General features: G+C 40.4%; 1 protein-coding gene across 2 annotated transcripts in view; it reads left to right on the top strand.

Annotated features, from left to right (window-relative positions):
* LOC144493468 (prolyl endopeptidase-like) overlaps window positions 1–20,606 on the top strand; it is a 131,088-nt gene that overhangs the window by 19,673 nt on the left and 90,809 nt on the right. For both annotated transcript variants that reach the window (XM_078212418.1, XM_078212419.1), the window contains exons 4-7: window positions 966–1,096; window positions 7,454–7,663; window positions 14,298–14,419; window positions 20,287–20,392. In XM_078212418.1, coding sequence (XP_078068544.1) covers window positions 966–1,096; window positions 7,454–7,663; window positions 14,298–14,419; window positions 20,287–20,392 — 569 coding nt within the window. The remainder of the gene's footprint in view (window positions 1–965; window positions 1,097–7,453; window positions 7,664–14,297; window positions 14,420–20,286; window positions 20,393–20,606) is intronic.

The following is a 20,606-nucleotide window of genomic DNA, read 5'->3' on the forward strand; positions in this document are numbered from 1 at the left end:
GAAAATCTCAGCGGGTCTGGCAGCATCTGTAAGGAGAGAAAAGAGTTGACATTTCGAGTTCAGATGACCCTTTGTCAAAGCTGCTGAGATTTTCCAGCATTTTCTCTTTTGGCTTTATATCCCAGTTAATGTTGGGAAAGTTGAAATCACCTAATATAATCATACTATTGTTTTTACACATCTCCACAAATTGAGCTTGTATTTACTCCCCTGACTGGGGGTCAATAATAAACACCTAACAATGTGGCTGCCCCTTTTTAAATTCCTAAGCTCCACCTACGAAACTTCATTTGATGCCCCCTCCAAGATATCAACTCTCCTTACTGCAATAACTGACTCCTTAACTAAAAATGCCGTACCTCCTCCTCTTTTTCCTCCTCCCCTGTCTTGCCTGAAGATTCTATATCCCGGAATGTTGAGTTGCTAATCGTGTCCTTCCTTCAACCATGTGTCTGTGATGGCTACTATATCACACTTCTATGTGTCAATCATTGCCCTCAACTCATCTGTTTCAGGAGAGATGTCAGGAAGCACTTCTACACACACAGGGTGGTAGAGTTTCGATTTCTCTTCCACAAATGACAGTCAATGCTAGATAGGTTGCCAATTTCAAATCTGAGATAAGAAAACTTTTTGTTAAGCAAAAGTAGAAAGGGGTATGGGCCAAAGGAAGCTATATATGGAGTTAGGCCACAGATCGGCCACGATCTAGTTGAATGGCAATACAGGCTCAAGGGGTTGAATGGCCCACTCCTGTTCCTAAGTAACTGCAATTTGCCTCTTAATCCATGTTTAAGTTATGATGATTTTGGGTGTTAGAATATGCAAGGCTACATGAGATGGCATTTAGTGTTTGTTTTTTGTTTAAACTATGAAATCTTGTGGCTTCATTTATTTAGTAAAATAACTAGGATATTGGGATTGTAACATCTGAATGAATTTTTTCTTATTATTTTCTTTCATAGATATTTTCACTTCTTCAACACCGGGTTACAAAACCAAAGTGTGATGTATGTTCAAAATACACTAGATGATGCACCCCAAGTTTTTCTTGACCCGAACAAATTCTCAGATGATGGAACAGTGGCTCTAAGAGGTTGGTGTTAAAATACCCTTGGAATCTGTATTACTTTTATTTACTTGATAAAATTATATAATCTTTTAAGAAACACAAGGTAACAGTTCACATAAAATGCTGGAAATATACACCAGGTCAGACAGCATCTGTGGAAAGAGAAAGATAGGGTTAGTGTTTCAGGCCAAAGACCTTTTTATCTGAACCTTTTATAATTTTGAATTAAAGCATTTAGTGCGCTGTATTTGAATTTTTTAATTTATACATTTAGTATTGTAAAAATAAATTTTATAAAGATTAATTATTAACTGAAAACCTAGTGATTTATGCCAGAAACTCATAACTTGTGTTCTCATCCCTCCATGGCAAGTTGTGAAATTGAATTCATTAAACATCTGGTTACTTTGTGGGTGAGCACTTGGAAATGGCAATGAAAGATTGATTTATAGAACCCGTTGATGCACCATAGTCTTTCAGGGAGCTGAATATTTTTCACTTGCCTGGATGAATGCAGCTCCAACAACACTCAAGAAGCTTGACAACATCCAGGGGAAAGCAACCAAATAGTTTACATCTCACCCATCACCTTAAACACCACGCCCTGCACCTATGGTGCAGTGTGCCTATGGGGTGTACCATCTACAAAATGCAATGCAGCAACTCTCCAAGCATTCTTAATAGAATGTCCCAAACTAGTGATCTTTCCAGAAAGATGAGAAGAGCAGGAAACACCACCCAGTTGTCCCCCCTGAGTCTCTCACTGTCCTGATTTGGGCATATATCACTGTTCCTGCAATGTGACTGGGTCAAAATCTTAATTCACTACTTAACACCGTGGGAGTACTTACACATTGATTGCAGTGGTTCAAGAAAACTTTTCAGTGGCAATTAGGATAGACAATGAACACTTACAACCCATGAATAAATTAAAAATAAATCTACACCTTCGTGAGATGTGCTCATAGAAGCTGTTATTTTAGATCTGATAATGTCAATTGTAAACCACCTGTTTGCTCTGATGGTGCTATTTTCCTACATCAGCTTAATTTAATTTGGGGTTTTTCTGCACCACCTGCTCTTGTGTTTCACAACTAGACAGCAGTTTCTAAAAGCAGACTCAATCCGTTATGAACAGAAACCTGTGCTATCAGCTGTGTAATGCCTAGCACATTTAGATTTAACCTCAATTGCAATAAACTGCTTACGAAAAATATGTGAACATGCATGACAAGATGCATACAGATGTATTGTATAACTGTTAAGTTTGACAGGATGAAGGATGTGCTGGGAATGAAGAATAAACTACTGGGAAGGGAGGGAGAGCTGCCAAAACTGTTGATGCCAGCGGTATGTCAAGAAATTGAACACTCCTGGCCTGTGTATTTTCATTCAGCGATTTTAATGGATAGAAAATGTATGTAAATGTGCTGTTCCTTGCATCGTGTCTTTGGAAATACAGAAGCAGAAAATCCTTTCAGAAATATAAGTATAGAAACTGCACATGGGAAAAAAATAGTGGGGAGTGCTCGAGTGCAAAACAGTCAGTGGATGGGACAGGAAGATTGATGGGTAGGAGTGAACAGGAGTTGTTGGTAATTGGCTTTGAAGAGTCAGGAGGTGAGCCACTTATTGCCAAGTTCACAACTCTCTACTTTCTCTTGTAGCCATGCTGTTAATGTGGCTGGTTTAGTTAAGGAGATGGTGGTGTAGTGATGATACTGGATCAGTAATCCAGAGGCACATGCTACTGCTCTGGGGACACAAATTCAAATCTCAACTTGGAAGCTGTTGGGATTTAAATTCAATTAATTAATAAACGTGGAATTAAAGAGCTAGTGTGATGACTTTTGATCTGGAATCAACACAGTAAGAAAGTATGTGGAATATCTAATTATCTTTAAGAATGTTTGTTTGAGATGGACTTTTTATGAGTCTGCATCAATTACAAAGGGATGAATTGCAATTTACTTGGATAAGCAAGACTGATCCATATAACCTGGTGACCCTTGACATGGAAACAGTTCCAACAGGAAGGAAGCCATGTGGCTGGACGACATAAGGGAGAGCTGCCCACAAAAAGGTGAGCTACAAGCAGAGGAATTTGAGGGTGAAGGCACAGGTGTAAAAGCAAAGAGAATGCAGATAAAGACAAAGAGGAACTCCTAATTTTTGTGATAAGCATTTCATGCTCAGAAAGAGGTCAGTTTTTTTTCTTTTTGGCAGAAAAGTAGATACAAATTCTTGGTACTGTGCAAACTGGCTAAAAAGGCGAACAACCCGGAGAGCTTTATAAACAACTTTATAAACAGAGAGGCTAAAAAGCTGAATGTTTCCCCTGAAATGGCCAACCATGAATCAAGGTGTTGCACAGTAATTAGCACTGCTGCTTCACAGCGCCAGCGACCCGGATTCGATTCCCGGCTTGGGTCAGTGTGTGGAGTTTGCACATTCTCCCCGTGTCTGCATGGGCTTCCTCCAGGTGCTCCTGTTTCCTCCCACGTTCTGAAAAACCTGCATTGGTTAGGTGCACTGACCCAAACAGGCGCTGGACTGTGGCGACTAAGGGAATTTCACAGTAACTTCACTGCAGTGTTAATGTAAGCCTTACTTGTGACTAATAAATAAACTTTAATTATTTGTTCAGTTGTAAAGGAACTCTGTAAAACTATGCCACGAGTACTTTCATCACCTAAAAGGAGAGCATTTGTAGAAGGATGTCTAGCCGCTGATATGCGTACCTGTGAAGCTGAAGCGGTGAAAGCTGTTGTCAGATAGGACTCCTGACCTATCCTTTGTAAATGAAGAACAGTAAATTGTGGAACTGTATAGCTATGTAGTGTAACACATCTACAGGCATGATGGGAGTGCTTGTGATTGTGTAAGGATACATCTTTGTTGTATCTACTAAGTGAGATTTACCTTTTATTTGAGGCATAATATGCCTTTTGGTTCATGTTTTAATATATGTTGGTTCTGATTCATATTAAATAGTTACTTGAAACCTTGGTAATCGCTTCATTTGGGAGTCATTTGATTGGTTTGGTTTTGGTTTATGGTTTTTCCCAAGGGGGTTATAATCATCTCAGTTTCATGATCACCATTACCGAGAGACTCACTAATATTCTTTAGAAAAGGCTATCTGTTGTCATTACCTGGTCTGTCTGACTTGTGACTACAATGTGGATGAGTCTTAACAGCCATCTAAAATGGCCTATCAAGGCAATCAGTTATATCTAACTATTGCAGAAAAGAAAATAAAGAATGAAACTAGATGAACCATTCAGCATCAAGCCAGGTACCAGAACACACTATGTGCAGTTGATCCTGCAAAATCCTCCTCACTGACATCTGGGGGCTTGTACCAAAATTGGGAGAGCTGTTCCACAAAGAGATCAAGTAACAGCCTGACATTGTCATACTTAATCAAATCATACCTTACAATCAATGTCCCAGACATCACCATCCCTGGATATATCCCCTGGCAGGACAGACCAGGTAGAGGCAGTGAATCAGGAGGGGGTTGGCCTGGGAGTCCTCAACATTGACTCCTGATGCCAACAATTCTGATGGCATCAGGTCAAACACTCTCAAGGAGTGAAGGTTAGGCCAAGTAGTTCCTTGTGTAAATTTCTTCACCACCTGATGTGTTATATCTGTGTCCTTCATGACTTGACAGCCTTGTTCAATGGTATTGCTGAGTTGCTATTTCTGGTGGGTGCTGAAATCCCCAGGGTACATTCATTTGGTGCATTTACCTCCCACAGAAATCTCCAAGTGATGTCTAACATTGAGCAGTAATGATTTATCAGTTGAGGTTGATAGCTGGTGATCAGCATGAGTCTCCCTGATCTTGTTTGAACTCATCTACAACACTCTAGTCTTCGATGTTAAGAAAATATTTGTGTTTCTTTCTTCCGAACTTCCGTAGCTCCCCATTGAACTCCTACTTACCATTATTTTGCTCAGTCTATCCATGTCCCTTTGTAACCTGTTATCCCTGTTTACAGTGCTTACTGTTCTCCCTAACTTAGGGCCAGATGAAACCTTGGATATGCGCTTCTATTTCTTGCGTCATTATATATGGTGAAGAGCTGAAGCCAAATGTGCTGATGGCAGCATTCTGATGCTGTGCTAGCCAGTAGAAATACCTCAACAGTATCCAAAGAGTGAACTTTGTCCTTCGTACTGCACATCTTAAATATGTCAACTGATTGCTAAACTAACATTAATGTAGCATTTGAGAGGTTTATTTTTTGATATGTCTATAGAAAATTGCAGGAAGAAGGTTCAGTTTAATTTAGTTGTTGAAGAGCGAACGTATTCATTTTACTAATTAAACACACTACTTCCAGTAATAAAAGGGCACCATTTTACTGCATCTCGATTAGGTTGGATTTTTTTAGACTTTTAAAGTACATATTGAAGTTTTCCTTGTAAATGTACAGCATATTGCTTAGCTGTATTGTGTAATTTAATATTTAGTCTGTTGCATCAGGTTTTGTCTGCTGTAGATAATGTTCAAGGACTACTAACTTCACCTATGGTGTAATCAACGATGTGCACCAGTTCATTGCTCAGTTCCTCTCTAGTAAACGCTAATATTTTAGCGCAATGGGTCAGGAGAATCGCACGAGGGCGATGTGCAGGATTCACGTGAGAGTTCGCGCCCTGCTAGTGTCTTCCAGCACCGTGGGGATGCGGGGTTAGCATTTATATGCTAGCTAGCCTCTCCCACCCTGCCAGAACATTTCACTTCAGCAGGCGCCCAACCCCACTGGAGTAAAGGGGGGAAATCGGGGCCTGCGGGGGGGGGGCCTGGGTATAGGCATCCTGGCAGTGCCAGCCTGTGTCCCTGGCACTGCCCAAGGGGCAAAGTCCATGCCCAGGGGGCATCTTGGCACTGCCCACCAGGCATAAGGCAGTGCCTAGGGGTGGGGCTTAGGGGCAATCGGTGGGGTGTCCCACTGCCACTGTGCCATTGGGATCAGTCAACTAAGGGAGGCTAGCAATCGGGGCAGGCTTGCGGGAAGGGGGGAGGAGAACTGCAGGGGGCACCGGGGCTGGCCCAGGGGGGCCGAGATCCGACCGCGGGGTTGGCCAGTGATTGAGCTGGTCAGCAATCGGGATTCTGATATTGTGGAGCCACTGCGCATGCGCAGAGGTTCACTGGTTTCAGCCTCCTAAGTGGGAATAGGCTCCGCCCACTGATTTATAATGACATTCACGCTGGTGGCCTTTGTAGTGCACAGAGCGTGGGAGATTCTAGTCTGAACTCCCACTGAAAAAAACAGGGTGAATTACTCCAGTTTTCATGCGAATTCAACACTTAGAATTTTTGGGGGAGAATTTTGGCCTTTGTTTCTGCTTTCTGCACATCTAACAGACTAAATTGTGTTATGATAATGTGGTGGCTGGAGAATGGAGAGCAAAGAGTAAAAGTAAATTGATGTTTCAGAGATCAACAATCGGTCAATTTGAGGTCTGGTTTTATTGGAAACTGGAGACAACTTTGTAAAAACTCATCACCAGAAAATGACTCTGCAGATCACTGTTTTGGAAAGCCAGCAAAGATGTGATGGAACAAGTAGCCTTCCATTGCTGTGAAGTTATATGATTCTATGAACTAATTGCATTAGGAGTGACAAGTACTTAAACTGCTTTACGCTGCAACTGAAACACCTTCAGTGTTGTGACCTGTGATCATGATCTTTGAATGCTGTGTTGAAGGAATGTCATCTTTTTTCTAGGTGACTGAATAAAATTGTTATGGACATTTGTCCATAAAATGTAAATTGAATTTGGTTAGTATTTTATTTTCAAAATATTGGCTTTGACACAAATCTTATTCTGTAGTCTTTTAAGACTAAATAAAGTTCTGAGGTTTTGATTATAAGTGCTTGTATAGCTTTATAATTTAATGAGTTTGTTCAGGAAATAGCTGAGTATAAAGGATATGGACTTTATTCTTGGTCTGTGCTGAGTTAGCTGATCTCTGATGGGGCAGCACTATGGGTGCTACTTAGTTAGGTAGGGCAAATATCATTCCACTGTTCCCACTCCTGAGCACTTTTGGGTAACTACTACTCGAAGTGTGCAAGTGTGAACATCTGTCAAAGGCAAAATTGGTCATGTTACAAGCCATTCTATAAAATAGTTTGAGGTTGTTATGAATAATGGTCATTTAACAGAGATGTCAAAGTGCCCTCGGTGCTTGTGAAATTGTAGCTGAGCAGACATGATGAAAAGTGACCAAAATAATTTGGCTTGTTTGACCTTTTTTGAAAAGGTGTATTTTACAAAATTCGTGAACACCTACTGAATAACCAATTCGGTAATTGCCTGAATAATATTTTGAGGTTTATTTCCTTCTGCTTTCAGGTTATGCATTCTCGGAAGATGGTGAATATTTTGCATATGGACTGAGTACAAGTGGGTCAGATTGGGTAACCATTAAATTTTTAAAAGTTGATGGTGCTGTGGAACTTGTAGACACCCTGCAAAGAGTGAAGTTCAGCTGCATGGCTTGGACCCATGATGGAAAGGGAATATTTTACAATTGTTACCTGAACCAAGATGGAAAGAGTGATGGTAAGTTAAACTTCTATTGGAAATGATTATTAAGGGAACAATACTTGAGCAAATGCTTTGTGAACACCGATATAAATATAGGATTTATCTAATGTTTTTTCCAACATATTTCCAAATGCTATAAATTAAATGGAAATAGCAGTGATTTAATGGTATAGTTAAAAATATATTAGGATGGGCATTCCATGTACTTTCAATTCAACTGGGGCGTTAATATGATCTCAGAAGAGAATAAAATTCACTTTTCATAGGTACACTTTACATTTACACTTTTTTTCAGTTTCCATTTTGTAAATGAGTTTTGGAGACAAGAGGTGAGTTACATTCAGCAGAATTCCCAGCCTCTGATCTGCTCTTGTAGCCACAGCATTTGGATGGCTGATCCAGTTCGGTTTCTGGTCAGTGGTAACCCCCAACATGTTAGCGGGAGATCCAGCAATGGTAATGCCATTGAATGTCAAGTGGCAAGTGTTGGATTCTTAATTTTCTGAGATGGCCAATGCCTGGCATTTGTGTACTGCTAATGTTACTTGCCATTTATCAGCCCAAGCCTGGATATTGTCCAGGTCTTGCTGCATACATACACGGACTGACTGCTTCAGTATCTGAGGCGTGGCGAATGATGCTGAACATTGTGCAATCATCAGCGAACATCTCCACTTCTGACCTTATAATGGAAGGAAGGTCATTGATGAAGCAGCTGAAGATTATTGGGCCTGGGACACTACCTGAGGAGCCCACGCAGTGATATTTCAGGATTGAGATGATTGAACCCCCAACAACCACAGCCATTTTCCTTTGTGCTGCATATGACTCCAACCAGTAGAGAATTTTCCTCCTCATTCCTATTGACTCCAGTTTTGCTAGCTCTGCTTAATGCCACACCCAGTCACCTCAACTTATGTTCAACTCTTTATCCATGTTTGGACTTAAGACTGTGTTGAGATCAAGAGCTGAATGGCCCTGGTGGAATCCAAACTGAGCGTCAGTGAGCAGTTTATTTCTGAGTAAGTGCTGCTCTTGGGGAGAAGGGAATCAGGCTATTGAGTTGGATGATCAGCCTATCTAGGTTCTTTACTTGCAGGTGAAGCCGAATTCACTCGCCATTCAGGGGCTAGAAAAGCTCCATGAAATTTCTTGCGTAGATTTTGCCTTGTAGGATAAAGTGCAAGTGTCATAAAATCATAGGATCATTACAAAACAGAAGGAGGCCATTCAGCCCATTACATCCATGCCAGCTCTTTGAGAGCAACTTAACTGGTCTCATTCCCCCACACTTTGTTTGAATTCCTCCAAATTTCCAACCCACTTTGCAGCTATATTGTCACTTTCCCTTTTATTCTTGGGATTCAACTTTACTGATAAAATAGTGGTACTTTATCGACTTCCAACAGGTGTTGGATGTTTGCCACATTATCGTCTTTTCGTTAACACATCAGAAAATTCAATCAAGTTATTTAAACACTATTTTCCTTTACTAAATCTGTGCTGGGTTTCCTTAATTGATCCACATTTGTCCAAGTGACAATTGAGCTTTCCTGCCACCAACTGACTGGCCTGTAGCTGGGTTTATTATTGCAACTTTTTTAAACGAGGGTATAATATTTGTAATTCTCTACAGCTCGCGCTCCTTAGCAAAGGAGGGTTTGACGATTGTAGTTAGTGCCTCTGCATTTTCCACTCTTTCTTCCCTCAGCATCCTCAGATGCATCCAATCGGCCCTGGTGACTTAAAGTACAGCCAGTCTTCCGAATATCTGCTATTTGGCAGTTTTTAGTCCATCCAGTATCTCAGCTATCTCTTTTGCTATGACTCCAGCAGCAACATCATCCTGCAATTTGAGGTGACATTATTTTGGAGTGTGTTGTAAATTCAGTTCAAGTTTTGTAATCTAATGAAATATGTTCATACATCTAATGCTACTTAATCTGAATTGGTAGTTTATGGCCTGAGATAACACTGCTTTAATTTTGATTGTTTTATTGGAGAGCTGGAGTAATCAGCAAGTTAGGGGTTTATTACTTAATCTGGGAACAGTGTTAGATTGCGTGTCATATACAGTCATATTTTTGTCCATAGGAAGTAGGCGTTGCCTATAGCAGTGGTCCTTTATACTAGGCACAAGAAGCAGTATCTGAAGAAAGCATACATTGCAAGACTATTTATGGAGTTCCAGAAAGACAATTTCGGTATCACTAATTTCCCCTAATTTCTTGAGAGGTTAAAATATATCCCATTTAATTCTGTGTTTTTTTGTGGAAATCAATCCTTAACTGGTAATAAAAATAGAAAATGCTGGACTGTGGGAAGAAACCAAAAGACTCAGAGGAAACCCATGTAGACACTGGGACCCAAGGCTGGAATTGAACTTGGATCCCTGCTTTTAAAACAAGATGTGGAGATGCCGGCGTTGGACTGGGGTAAACACAGTAAGAAGTTCAACAACACCAGGTTAAAGTCCAACAGGTTTATTTGGTAGCAAAAGCTTTTGCTACCAAATAAACCTGTTGGACTTTAACCTGGTGTTGTTAAACTTCTTACTGTGTTTAAAACAAGAGACATCTCTGCTTACAGACAGATGGCAAGAGTGGGTTTCCTCCAGGCGCTCCGGTTTCCTCCCTCAGTCCAAAGATGTGCGAGTTAGGTTGATTGGCCATGTTCAGTTGCCCCGAGTGTCAGGGGGATGTCGAAATCTCGACTTCCGAGTTTGATTTTAACGCAAACACACATTAACACAAGATACTTAACCGACGGATTGTCTTTATTTTACTTGCTAGCAAGGGGAGTAGTCTCTCGACACAATGGGTCAGAGATACCACTCCACCGGACAAAGAAAATCATCCTGGTTTATACAATTCTGCAGCTCAGGCAGTTGGGCACAATCCAATCAAGTGTTTCAAATGACATACTTTACACATTGACCCAATAGAAAAAAATACTAAACCACTCTGATCTATGAGATCATGATACCTCGTTGGATACCCCAATATATCATCCCTAAGCCTGTCCTCTATTCTTTTAGTCAGACATCCTGTCTCTATTTTTGATAGCAGCCTCACAAAGCATCTTCACTAAAACAGTCTCACATGGACATCCTTTAATTGATAAAGGGGGCCTACAAAAGCCATTAGTATTTTATGGCCTTGTCAGTGAAGTTAACTGAATCTCTAAGGGATGTGGTCAACTTATCTTGCCTTCAGGATATTTCACAATTATAGTCCTGATAAGTTTTGTTTATTGCCAACATAATGAAATACATCTATATATTGCTTATCAATTCAATGTTTGAGCTTTTTAGCACTACCTACAGTTTCAAGGGGTATCATTATGTTACCATTAATTTTTGTCAGTTCCCACTAAGTTCCCTACCATAACTTTTTTGTTAGCTGTGACAATATATTTCTGACTCTGTTTTGATTAGAAACTGTGAAGGCAGCTTTATTAAAACTCACTCTCTTGTATCAGTTGTTTCTGATAATGTGTCTGGTGAGGCAATTAAGTGTCTTTTATAGCTTTGTGATTCCAACAGTTGGGTGCTTTAAAGGAACGTATCTAACATATGTTTGGTATCAAAGGGGCACTCTGTAACTATGCATCAAAGTTTCTTTGTTTAATTTCTAAAAATGTATAGAAGATGTATTTACATGTATGGACTAATTTAAGGTATTGTATGTATTACAATTACTAACAAACTTGCTCCTCATTGAGAAAGTGATTTCTACATCTAAGTTGATTAAACAAAACTTTAGCGGAGTCTGGCCCTTTTCTTTCTACAGGAATTAACAGGGTGAATATGGGGGGTTGCGGGAATGGGGCCTGGGTGGGATTGTAGTCGGTGCAGACTCGATGGGCCAAATGGCCTCCTTCTGCACTGTAGGAATTCTATGAATAAAGAATAAAAGCAAAATACTGTGAGTGCTGGAAATCTGAAATCAAAGCAGAAAATGCTGGATAAACTCAGCAGGTCTGGCAGCATCTGTGGAGTGAGAAACATTGTTAACATTTCAAGTCCACAGAACAGAGAGCATGAAGGGGTTCGGTTCTGCACCTTTCCTGTCCATAGCACAAGTAAAATCATGCAAAATCCAAAGTACATAAAGAAAAGTAGGACAACTAAGGAATGTTTAGGGCCCATTGGGGATTAAAAAGGTAACCTATGTGTGGAAGATATGCGTGAGGTTCTTAATACTTGGTAGCTGTGTCTTCCATAATTTTAGAAGGGGCAGGTCCCATGATGATGTAGTTAAGGTGGAAGAGGGAAACACCGGTTTGAAGTCCTTGAAAATACCAGGCCCAAGTGAAGTAAATCCTGATTGTTAAAAGAAGTAGAGGAAATTGAAGACCATTAAATTTCAATTCTCCCTGGTTACAGGATGTAGGTTAAGTTTTGAACAAACAAAAAATAAACTTTACTGTACAAGGACAAAAGGATAATTTACAATTTCTATCTTGTAATCTGAAATTCAGGATTATGTGGTACAAGTTAATAGGCAAATCATAGTCGAACGCACCATACTGTACATTAGATAGCAAATACAACCAAAACAGATCCCATGGATTTCTCGGAACCCACCCAGACATCAGTAAACACTCAGTAAATCAATCTCCCACAAAAGGAATTCCAAACCTTTCACTTCTGAAGCTGCAGCTTCTGAAGTCCCTCAATGTCAATTTGAATTGTCTCAATGACTGTACATCTCCAAGTGTTTGGATCATCTCTTGAGATACTATTCACTTGGATTTCCAAGTCTGCACTCCAGCCTCCACCTAATGGAGCAATTTCAGTTTTTAGCCACTTAGTTTCACTGGGCTAACGCTATCCCTAGATTTCACTGAGCTCCAATCTCCCCAGCTGTACAAAGCTCTTAATGGCTCTCAGGGCCGCTTTTGAGCTCTAACCCATTCGAGCATGAAGCCAGTAACCTTCTGCCACCTTCTGAACTCAGTAAGAGTTTTAACAACACCAGGTTAAAGTCCAACAGGTTTATTTGGTAGCAAATACCATTAGCTTTCGGAGCGCTGCTCCTTCGTCAGATGGAGTGGAAATGTGCTCTCAAACAGGGCACAGACACAAAATCAAGTTACAGAATACTGATTAGAATGCGAATCCCTACAGCCAGCCAGATCTTAAAAATACAGACAATGTGGGTGGAGGGAGCATTAATCACCTTCTGAACTCAGGATTTCATGAGCATTATTGCTTCTCGGCCTTTTGGCTAAGATCAAGTGCTGTGCTTGGTTGAAGTCATTAGGTTACATTTTAGCTTCATTTGAAGCAATTTTAAAAGCAGCATCTCGGCCTTTTGGTTAAGATACAAATGAGATCAAGCCTTGGAGGAGGAGCTATGCCTACTCCAATCAGCTTGGATCATGTAGATCAAGCCCAAGACAGGAGGTGAGAGCCCTGTCTTGTCAGCTTGGATTGGGAATGTCTCAACTTGTTGAGACTCTGAATTGGACTTGATTTGATTGAATTGGAATAAAAATACAATAAAAAACAGCACAGAGCTATCAAACCCCACCTGGAACGTCTGCGCCCCAGCTACATAAAGCTGACTAATAGCCACACTTGCTGCCTGAAGTCTGTGCTCCAATCCCAAAAAGAAAACAACTCTCTGAGTTGTATTTCTTTGTAAACAGTATAGATACATTGTTTCCATTTCCACAACTAATTAAACCCGCCTGTTTTTTATAATCTTGCCGTTCTAGCTATTAACCCCTTGGGGGCGATCTCATCTGAAAAATTCTAAGTCCAGAACGAGTGTGAAAATGGTAGGGTTTCAGATCCATCATTTCGGCAAGGCGACCAGTTGAATCTTATGTGCTCGGCAATAAAAAAAGTGATCTGTTTCTCACCAGTAGGGGGAGCGGGTGCAGCCTAAATGGCATATAAGCCGGCTGATGCCAGCAGAGGGCGCCATTGCACATGCGCAGGTTTCTATGCTCAGACCATCAGAGGCCCAGCACTGCCCCTGCCTCTATCAGCTGGCCTCCATGGTCTAGTCACATCTACCTCCGCCAATCGCAGATTGCACAGCTGTTCTCCTTCCCTTCCCCTACCCCCGCCAATCGCAGATTGCACAGCTGTTCTCCTCTCTCTTCCACACACACACACACAGTGAAGTTCCCCTCCACTTGCCCCAAGTGGGGCCCTGCCCCCTTGGCATTGCCTGGTGGGCACTTCTAGGTTGGCAGTGACTGCCGAGGGGCACCCCTCCCCAATCTTCCAATGGTATTCAATGGCCTCCTGTTCCACTGGTGAGACCATCACATATGGTCCCAGTTGATGGGGACCATACGTGATCCTTGCCGGAGAGAAATTGGGCATGAACCTGATTTCTCGGTGCTCTCGCAATCTTACCTGCTCGTCCTGCCCAATCGTCCTCTAAAATATTGCCATGAACCATAATCTAGATATTTGCTCTGTCTAGGTAATGTACCTGTTGATTCTCAGCTTACTAAAGCATCATATCCTATCATTGCTTACAAATGCTGACTAACTTGTTCCATAGTCTTTTTTTATTCCCACCCTGCTGTCTTTTTAATAAACCAATTGCTTTATAGGAAAGTTTTTCTTAAAGTATGAAAATGATGAAGACAGATCTCTTATAATTGTATTTTTTTTTTTAACCAGGGACTGAAACCTCTGTGAATCTTCACCAGAAATTGTACTATCATAAACTGGGATCTCAACAGTCTGAGGATATATTGTGTGCTGAATTTCCAGATTACCCCAAGTGGATGGGTGGAGCTGAGGTATAGTTAAGCAAGTTTCATCTTGAATGTAACTTGTGTGATTATTTGCTCTATTTTGATCACAGCTATACTGTTGTAGTTGGAAATTAACCTTTCCGGTGAGCAGAGGGAAGAGAACCCCTGAAGTTCAATGTCATTTGATGACCTAAGTTGTTCTCAGCTAAAGAATTTATTACTAGCTTGCCTAAGTGTCTGCGTGGGTTTCCTCCGGTTTGCTCCCACAGCCTAAAGATGTGTGGGTTAGGTTGATTGGCCATACTAAATTGCCTCTTAGTGTCCTGGGATGCGTAGGTTAAAGGGAATAGCAGGGTGAATATGTGGGTTTGCGGGGATAGGGCCTGGGTGGGATTATTGTCGGTGCAGACTCGAAAGACCGAATGGTCTCCTTCTGCACTATAGAATTCTATAAGAACCTTTCCATAAAGATGTTTTGTTAAAGCTGTCATATTCCTTTTTTAGTGCCTGAAAGAAAGATTTTTGAGCAAATGTAGTATTCCTTTGGTAATCCAAATTTAGTTGTGGCCCCAGTTAGTTTCTAGATACTTTGGTGAGTGGGCTAAGTTTTTTTAAAATGGCATTTCTGTAGCATTTTTCATGACTATCAGGCATCTCAAAGTGCTTTACAGCCAATTAAGTACTTTGGAGGGTTGTCACTGGAAGGGACAAAGTATGTGATTTTTTTTGTTTGTCCAGTATTCTCAAATGTAATGAAGTCATTGCCTCATTGCTGGCTTTCAGAGTATTGGCTGTCCTGTAAATGTCTTATCGAAGTATTCATTCTTCAGCTGTAGTCCTATGCATTGAGTGCTGGCTCGCCATTTCACCATGGGCATTGCTTTCATGCTTAATTCTCTTTGCACTTGATATCTTCAAGGATGCTCTTTGCTGTAGCAGGCACTCGAGTTTCCTTGTCCTGTCAATCACCTGGAGGCTGTCATTGCTAATGGTAGTACAATACTACCATAGAGTCATTGTGGTACAATACTACCATAGAGTCATTGTGGTACAATACTACCATAGAGTCATTATGGCACAAATGTAGGCCATTCAACCCATCAAGTGTATGCTGGTTCACTGTAAAACAATCCAGTCCCATTACCCCACTCTATTCCTGCACCTCTGAATGTTTATTTTTCCTCAAGTGGCTATCCAAATTATTTTTGAAATCATATGTTGTCTCCGCTTCCACCACCCTCTTAATGAGCTCCAGGCCACTACCATGTGCCATATAAAAAATTTTCTTCCTCGCATCCTCCATGCATCTCTTGCCTGAAAAGTTAAATCCATGTACCAGAGTCCTTACACCATCAACTGATGCAAACAGCTTTTCTTTGTCCATCTTATCTAAATCTGTCATAACCTAGTACATCTCTATCAGATGTCACCTCAAGCTCCTTTGCTCCAAGGGAAATAACCCCAACTCTTTCAACCTAACCTTGTAGCTAAATTCCCTCTTCTGTGGAACCATTCTGGTAAATCGCCTGTGTTCTGCTCATTCTTCCTGAACTGTGGTAACTAGAACTGCATGTAATCTTCTAGTTGTGACCTAACCAGAGCTTCATAAAGGTTCAGCGTAACTTTCTGGCTTTTGTGTTCAATATCTCTATTTATCAAGCCCAAAATCCCATATTTCTTTAACTATTTTCTCAGTATACCCTTCAACTTTCAAAGATATTTGAATGTGAATCTCCAGGCCTCCATGCTTTTTACTGCCATTAAGTACATTTTGCCTCCCTGTCCAGGGAGAATTGAAAGGTTATGGCGAGCTGTTTTCCCTTTCCTCTGCCAAAATGCATCATTGCACATTTCTCTATTAAATTCCATCTGCCTATTCAGCGAACCTATCTAAATTCCGTTGCAGTTGATTGGTATCATCTTTCCTGTTGTCTCCATTAGCAAATTTTACTGTGTGTATATTATATATGTGTATATTATATATGCACAATCTGCCATCCTTCGGTCTGGAAAACATCCATTTACCATGACTTGTTGCTTTCTATCCTTAAGCCAATTTGTTTTTATCCAAGGTGATACTGACCCTCATTCCATGAGGTTTGGTAACTGGTACCTTATGTGGGACTTCATCAAATGCTTTCTTAAAGTCTACATTTTTATATTCTTTGGGATGTGGGCACTGCCATCAAGGTCAGTGTTTATTGCCCTACCCTAATTGTCCTTGAATTAAGTCGTTTACTAAGCCCATTTCAGAAAACAGTTGAGAATCAACCACATTGCTGTAGGTATGGAATAGCATGTAGGCCAGGCCAAGTCAGAATGGCGGATTTCCTCCTCTGAAGGACATTAGTGAATCAGTTAGGTTTTTATGGCAGTCGATGATAGGTTTCTGGTCACCATTATTTCAATTCCAAATTCTTTTAGTGTAATTTAGATTCCACCAGCAGCCATGAATGAATTTGAACCCATATCCCTAGAGCCCAAACATCTGCAATACTAATCCAGACACGATGCTACTATCTCTCCTAAATACAACAATATCCACTGCATTTCCTCCTCCAACCTTCTCTGTAACTTCATCAAAAAATTCAATTAGATTAGCAAAACGATATTTACCTTTTAAATCCCTGCTTCATTTCCTTAATTAACTCCAATCTCTCCAAGTGCCCCTTAAGTTGATACAGGGCAAATCAGATTGCATAGTGAAACCTGGCTTGATAGATCCTAACTTTTTTGAAACGGTGGAGGAAAGTTACTGAGCAAATTCAGGGGAGTTTGATGATGAAATTTTAATATACAAACGTATTAAACAAGAAAATGTGAACTCTATTATATCAGACAAAAAGGTTGGCAAGATCTCAATACAACCATAAGAATATGATTCAAATCACAATATTCCTTCACCCCAGCTATATTTTAAAAACATATAGTTTTATCTTTCCTAATTTCTATTTTACCGTATCTATCTTGTACTCAGGGTAAGTATGGGATACATGTGAATTAGCAGGTGAAGTGTGTTCAGACACGCCGCACTCAATATTAAATCACAACTGCTGCCCAAGCAGATTCCATGGATTTCCCAAAAATCAACCCAGAAGAAGCTTTTCATGTCATGAGTCAACCGGTCTCACTGAAAATCTACCTTTCACATGAGGGTTTCCAATCTCCACATTCGAAGAACTCACCTTGGAATTCTCTCGAAACGCTGCCCCTATTTGGATGGCTTCAACAAGAATCCACCCCCTACTTTGTCTTGTTAGAAGGTACCTAATCTGTACCTGAAACGTTTTGTCTTTGAAGATCCCCTGTTGTTCCATTACAGCTTTGCCTGACAGTCTTTGGTTCCATGTTACTCTGACTAGAAACCCCTCTCATCTCAAATGGGGTGGGGGGTGTCCATGTGTGTGTGTGTGCAGGGTGTCCTGTGCAAGTCTGAATCTGGGTGTTTAGATAGTTACTCTGGAGTTGTGTTTTTTTTCCCTTCAAACTCAGGCGAAGCTGGCAGCATCATCCAAAGTTAGCGATTTAAATCGATTCTGTCTGATGGTTCCCATCGCAATTGTCCAGAAGTAGTTAGCACTTCTTGGCAAATGCTGGCTAACCCTTAAGTGGGAACTTCCTAGCGGGATTCCCAGCATATCATTGGGGTATTCCCTACATGCATGCTGAGGATCCAGGAAGTTATGGGCCATTATTTCTTTGTAGCTAGCTTCACAGCTGAATTGAGGCCATGCTGCAGAGAAAGATGATGAGGAATGATGCTGTTGCTCTTTTTAATATGATCCTAAATGTAACCACTCATGCATCTTATGGAAAATTATCCACGATTCCCAGTCTGTAGATGATTCAGTCTCTTTACTGTCTGAGAAGCAATCTAGTCATCACAAGCAGGTGCATCCTGTTCATCTTCTTGAGATTATTAATTTTAAGTTTTAATAAACTGAAACGAGATATAATAGAGAAAAGGCCAATTTTGTGCACAGTGTGAAGTGACAAAAGTCACATGAATGATAATCCACGCAGCATGATCTTAATATTTTTGAGGGGGGTATTGATTCATGTGACATATCCCTTGCAGATTGTGAGGATTTGATTAATCTGTAGCTCAAAGAAAATGAATTATTTAATTTTTGACAATTAGGTCAGCTGCTTATTTTTCATTATTGCTGCAGTTGCAGTTTCATTCAATTTCGTGTTTGCACAGTTCGAGGGAAACAAGGAAGTGAGCACAAAAATTGTATGAATTAATGTGTACCACAAGCAGAGTCATTGACTTGTTTAATAGTCATCAGGTTAATTGTCAAATTATTTAATGTTGTGGTCTAATGGATGGGAGATGATTTAACTTTAAAGTTTATTTATTAGTGTCACCTTACATTAACACTGTAATGAAGTTACTGTGAAAATCCCCTAGTCGCCACACTCCGGCGCCTGTTCGGGTACACTGAGGGAAAATTTAGCGACGCCAATGCACCTAACCAGCACATCTTTCAGACTGTGGGAGGAAACCGGAGCACCCAGAGGAAACTCACACAGACACGGGGAGAACATGCAGACTCTGCACAGACAGTGACCCAAGCCGGGAATCGAACCCGGGTTTCTGGCGCTGTGAGGCAGCAGTGCTAACCACTGTGCTACCGTGCCGCCCCCTTCAACTTGTATATTATAACCCCTTAAAACTTCATTATAATGTTTTTGAATGAGATGTTAAACTGAGGCCCTGTCTGCCCCCTCAAATGGACATGAAAGATCCCGGGGCACTATTTTGAAGGAGAGCAGGGTAGTTATCTCCAGAGTCCAGACCAATATTTATCCCTTGATCGACATAGCGTAAACAGATTATCTAGTCATTATCACATCGCTGTTTGTGGGGCTTTGCTATCTGAAAATTAGCTTGCCGTATAACCTATATTACAATAATGACTACACTTTGATCTTAATTGGCTGTAAAGTGTTTTGGGATGTCCTGAGGCCATGAAAGGTGCCAAATAAATGGTAGTCTTTATTTCTTTATACACAGACCATCAGGTATGAGGGAAATTGTGAAGGCATCCAATTTTTTAAAATGTAGAATCTATTGGTTTATTGGAAATAGAGGAAGAAACATTTATTTAACAGTGGAAATTATGACTGAAAATGTTAGGTTTGCCAACCTGCCGGATTTCTCTGGAGTCTCCAGAATTTAAAGATTAATCTCTTGCAGCGAGCAGTCAGGAAGCAAAGTGCCCTTTGTTTTCAATTATAATTGAATGCTTCTTTTATTACAGTAGTTATAAAAGTATTAGAGCTGGTATGAGGGTTTGACAGTGACAATCAGTTGGATATTGAAGAATCTGTTTGTTTCCTATTAGGGTGGGAAGGCAGTGTACTGAGGATCAGAGTGGATGAGTTAGAAAGGCAAGAAGTTGCCCACGCAAGGTAGTAAGGAAATGGGATAAAATGGTCTGAGGTAGAGAATTGGAATTGGGTTTGGGAGTGGGTGAAATGGTGGATGGGCTTCACCACAAATAGATGAAGGCCTGCAACTCAATTGCAGGCAGGCCAGTATTCTGCCTCCCATTGACTTATTTGATAAGTGTTTTAGAACTACAAAGTAAAGAATCCTATCTTTACAAGCACGAGAAAGATTTTTTTGTAGCGGATTGAATGAGGTTAGTTTCAGGCTTTAGGTGAAACTGCTACCCAACCAAAGTTATTAAAATTCAAGTTTATATGTAATTTTCTTGGTTATTTATTATATTTTTAAAAATTATTTACACAGTTAAAATTTGTCATAATTAATTATTTTGACGTGATAACAGACTTTTATTAGTTTAAGAAAACAGCTTTTTAAAAACAAATTCACATGGGTTATTTCACTGGTGTTAATGGCATCTCTACATTTGACAATTTATTCATTGCCTTTGGTGCAGGTATCGGATGATGGACAGTATGTTCTCCTGTCAATTCGAGAGGGCTGTGATCCAGTCAACAGACTTTGGTATTGTGATCTGAAAGAATTGCCTGATGGTATTAAAGGTAAACTGATCTGGCATTTTAGTCTCTGCCACATACAATTGGTTTAATGCAACTTGTTTACCATATGCTTGTTTACCATATGCTACACATATATGGGTAAAGATATTTTGTTGTAAAATAAGTACTCAATGACCAAAAGCTCTCAATGTTGCCTTCATGTATATAGCTACCATAATTAACACCATTGTCGAAAATGATTAAAATGTGAAAACAA

The sequence above is a fragment of the Mustelus asterias genome, chromosome 5 (assembly GCF_964213995.1).
Source record: "Mustelus asterias chromosome 5, sMusAst1.hap1.1, whole genome shotgun sequence".
Classification (NCBI taxonomy): Eukaryota; Metazoa; Chordata; class Chondrichthyes; order Carcharhiniformes; family Triakidae; genus Mustelus; species Mustelus asterias.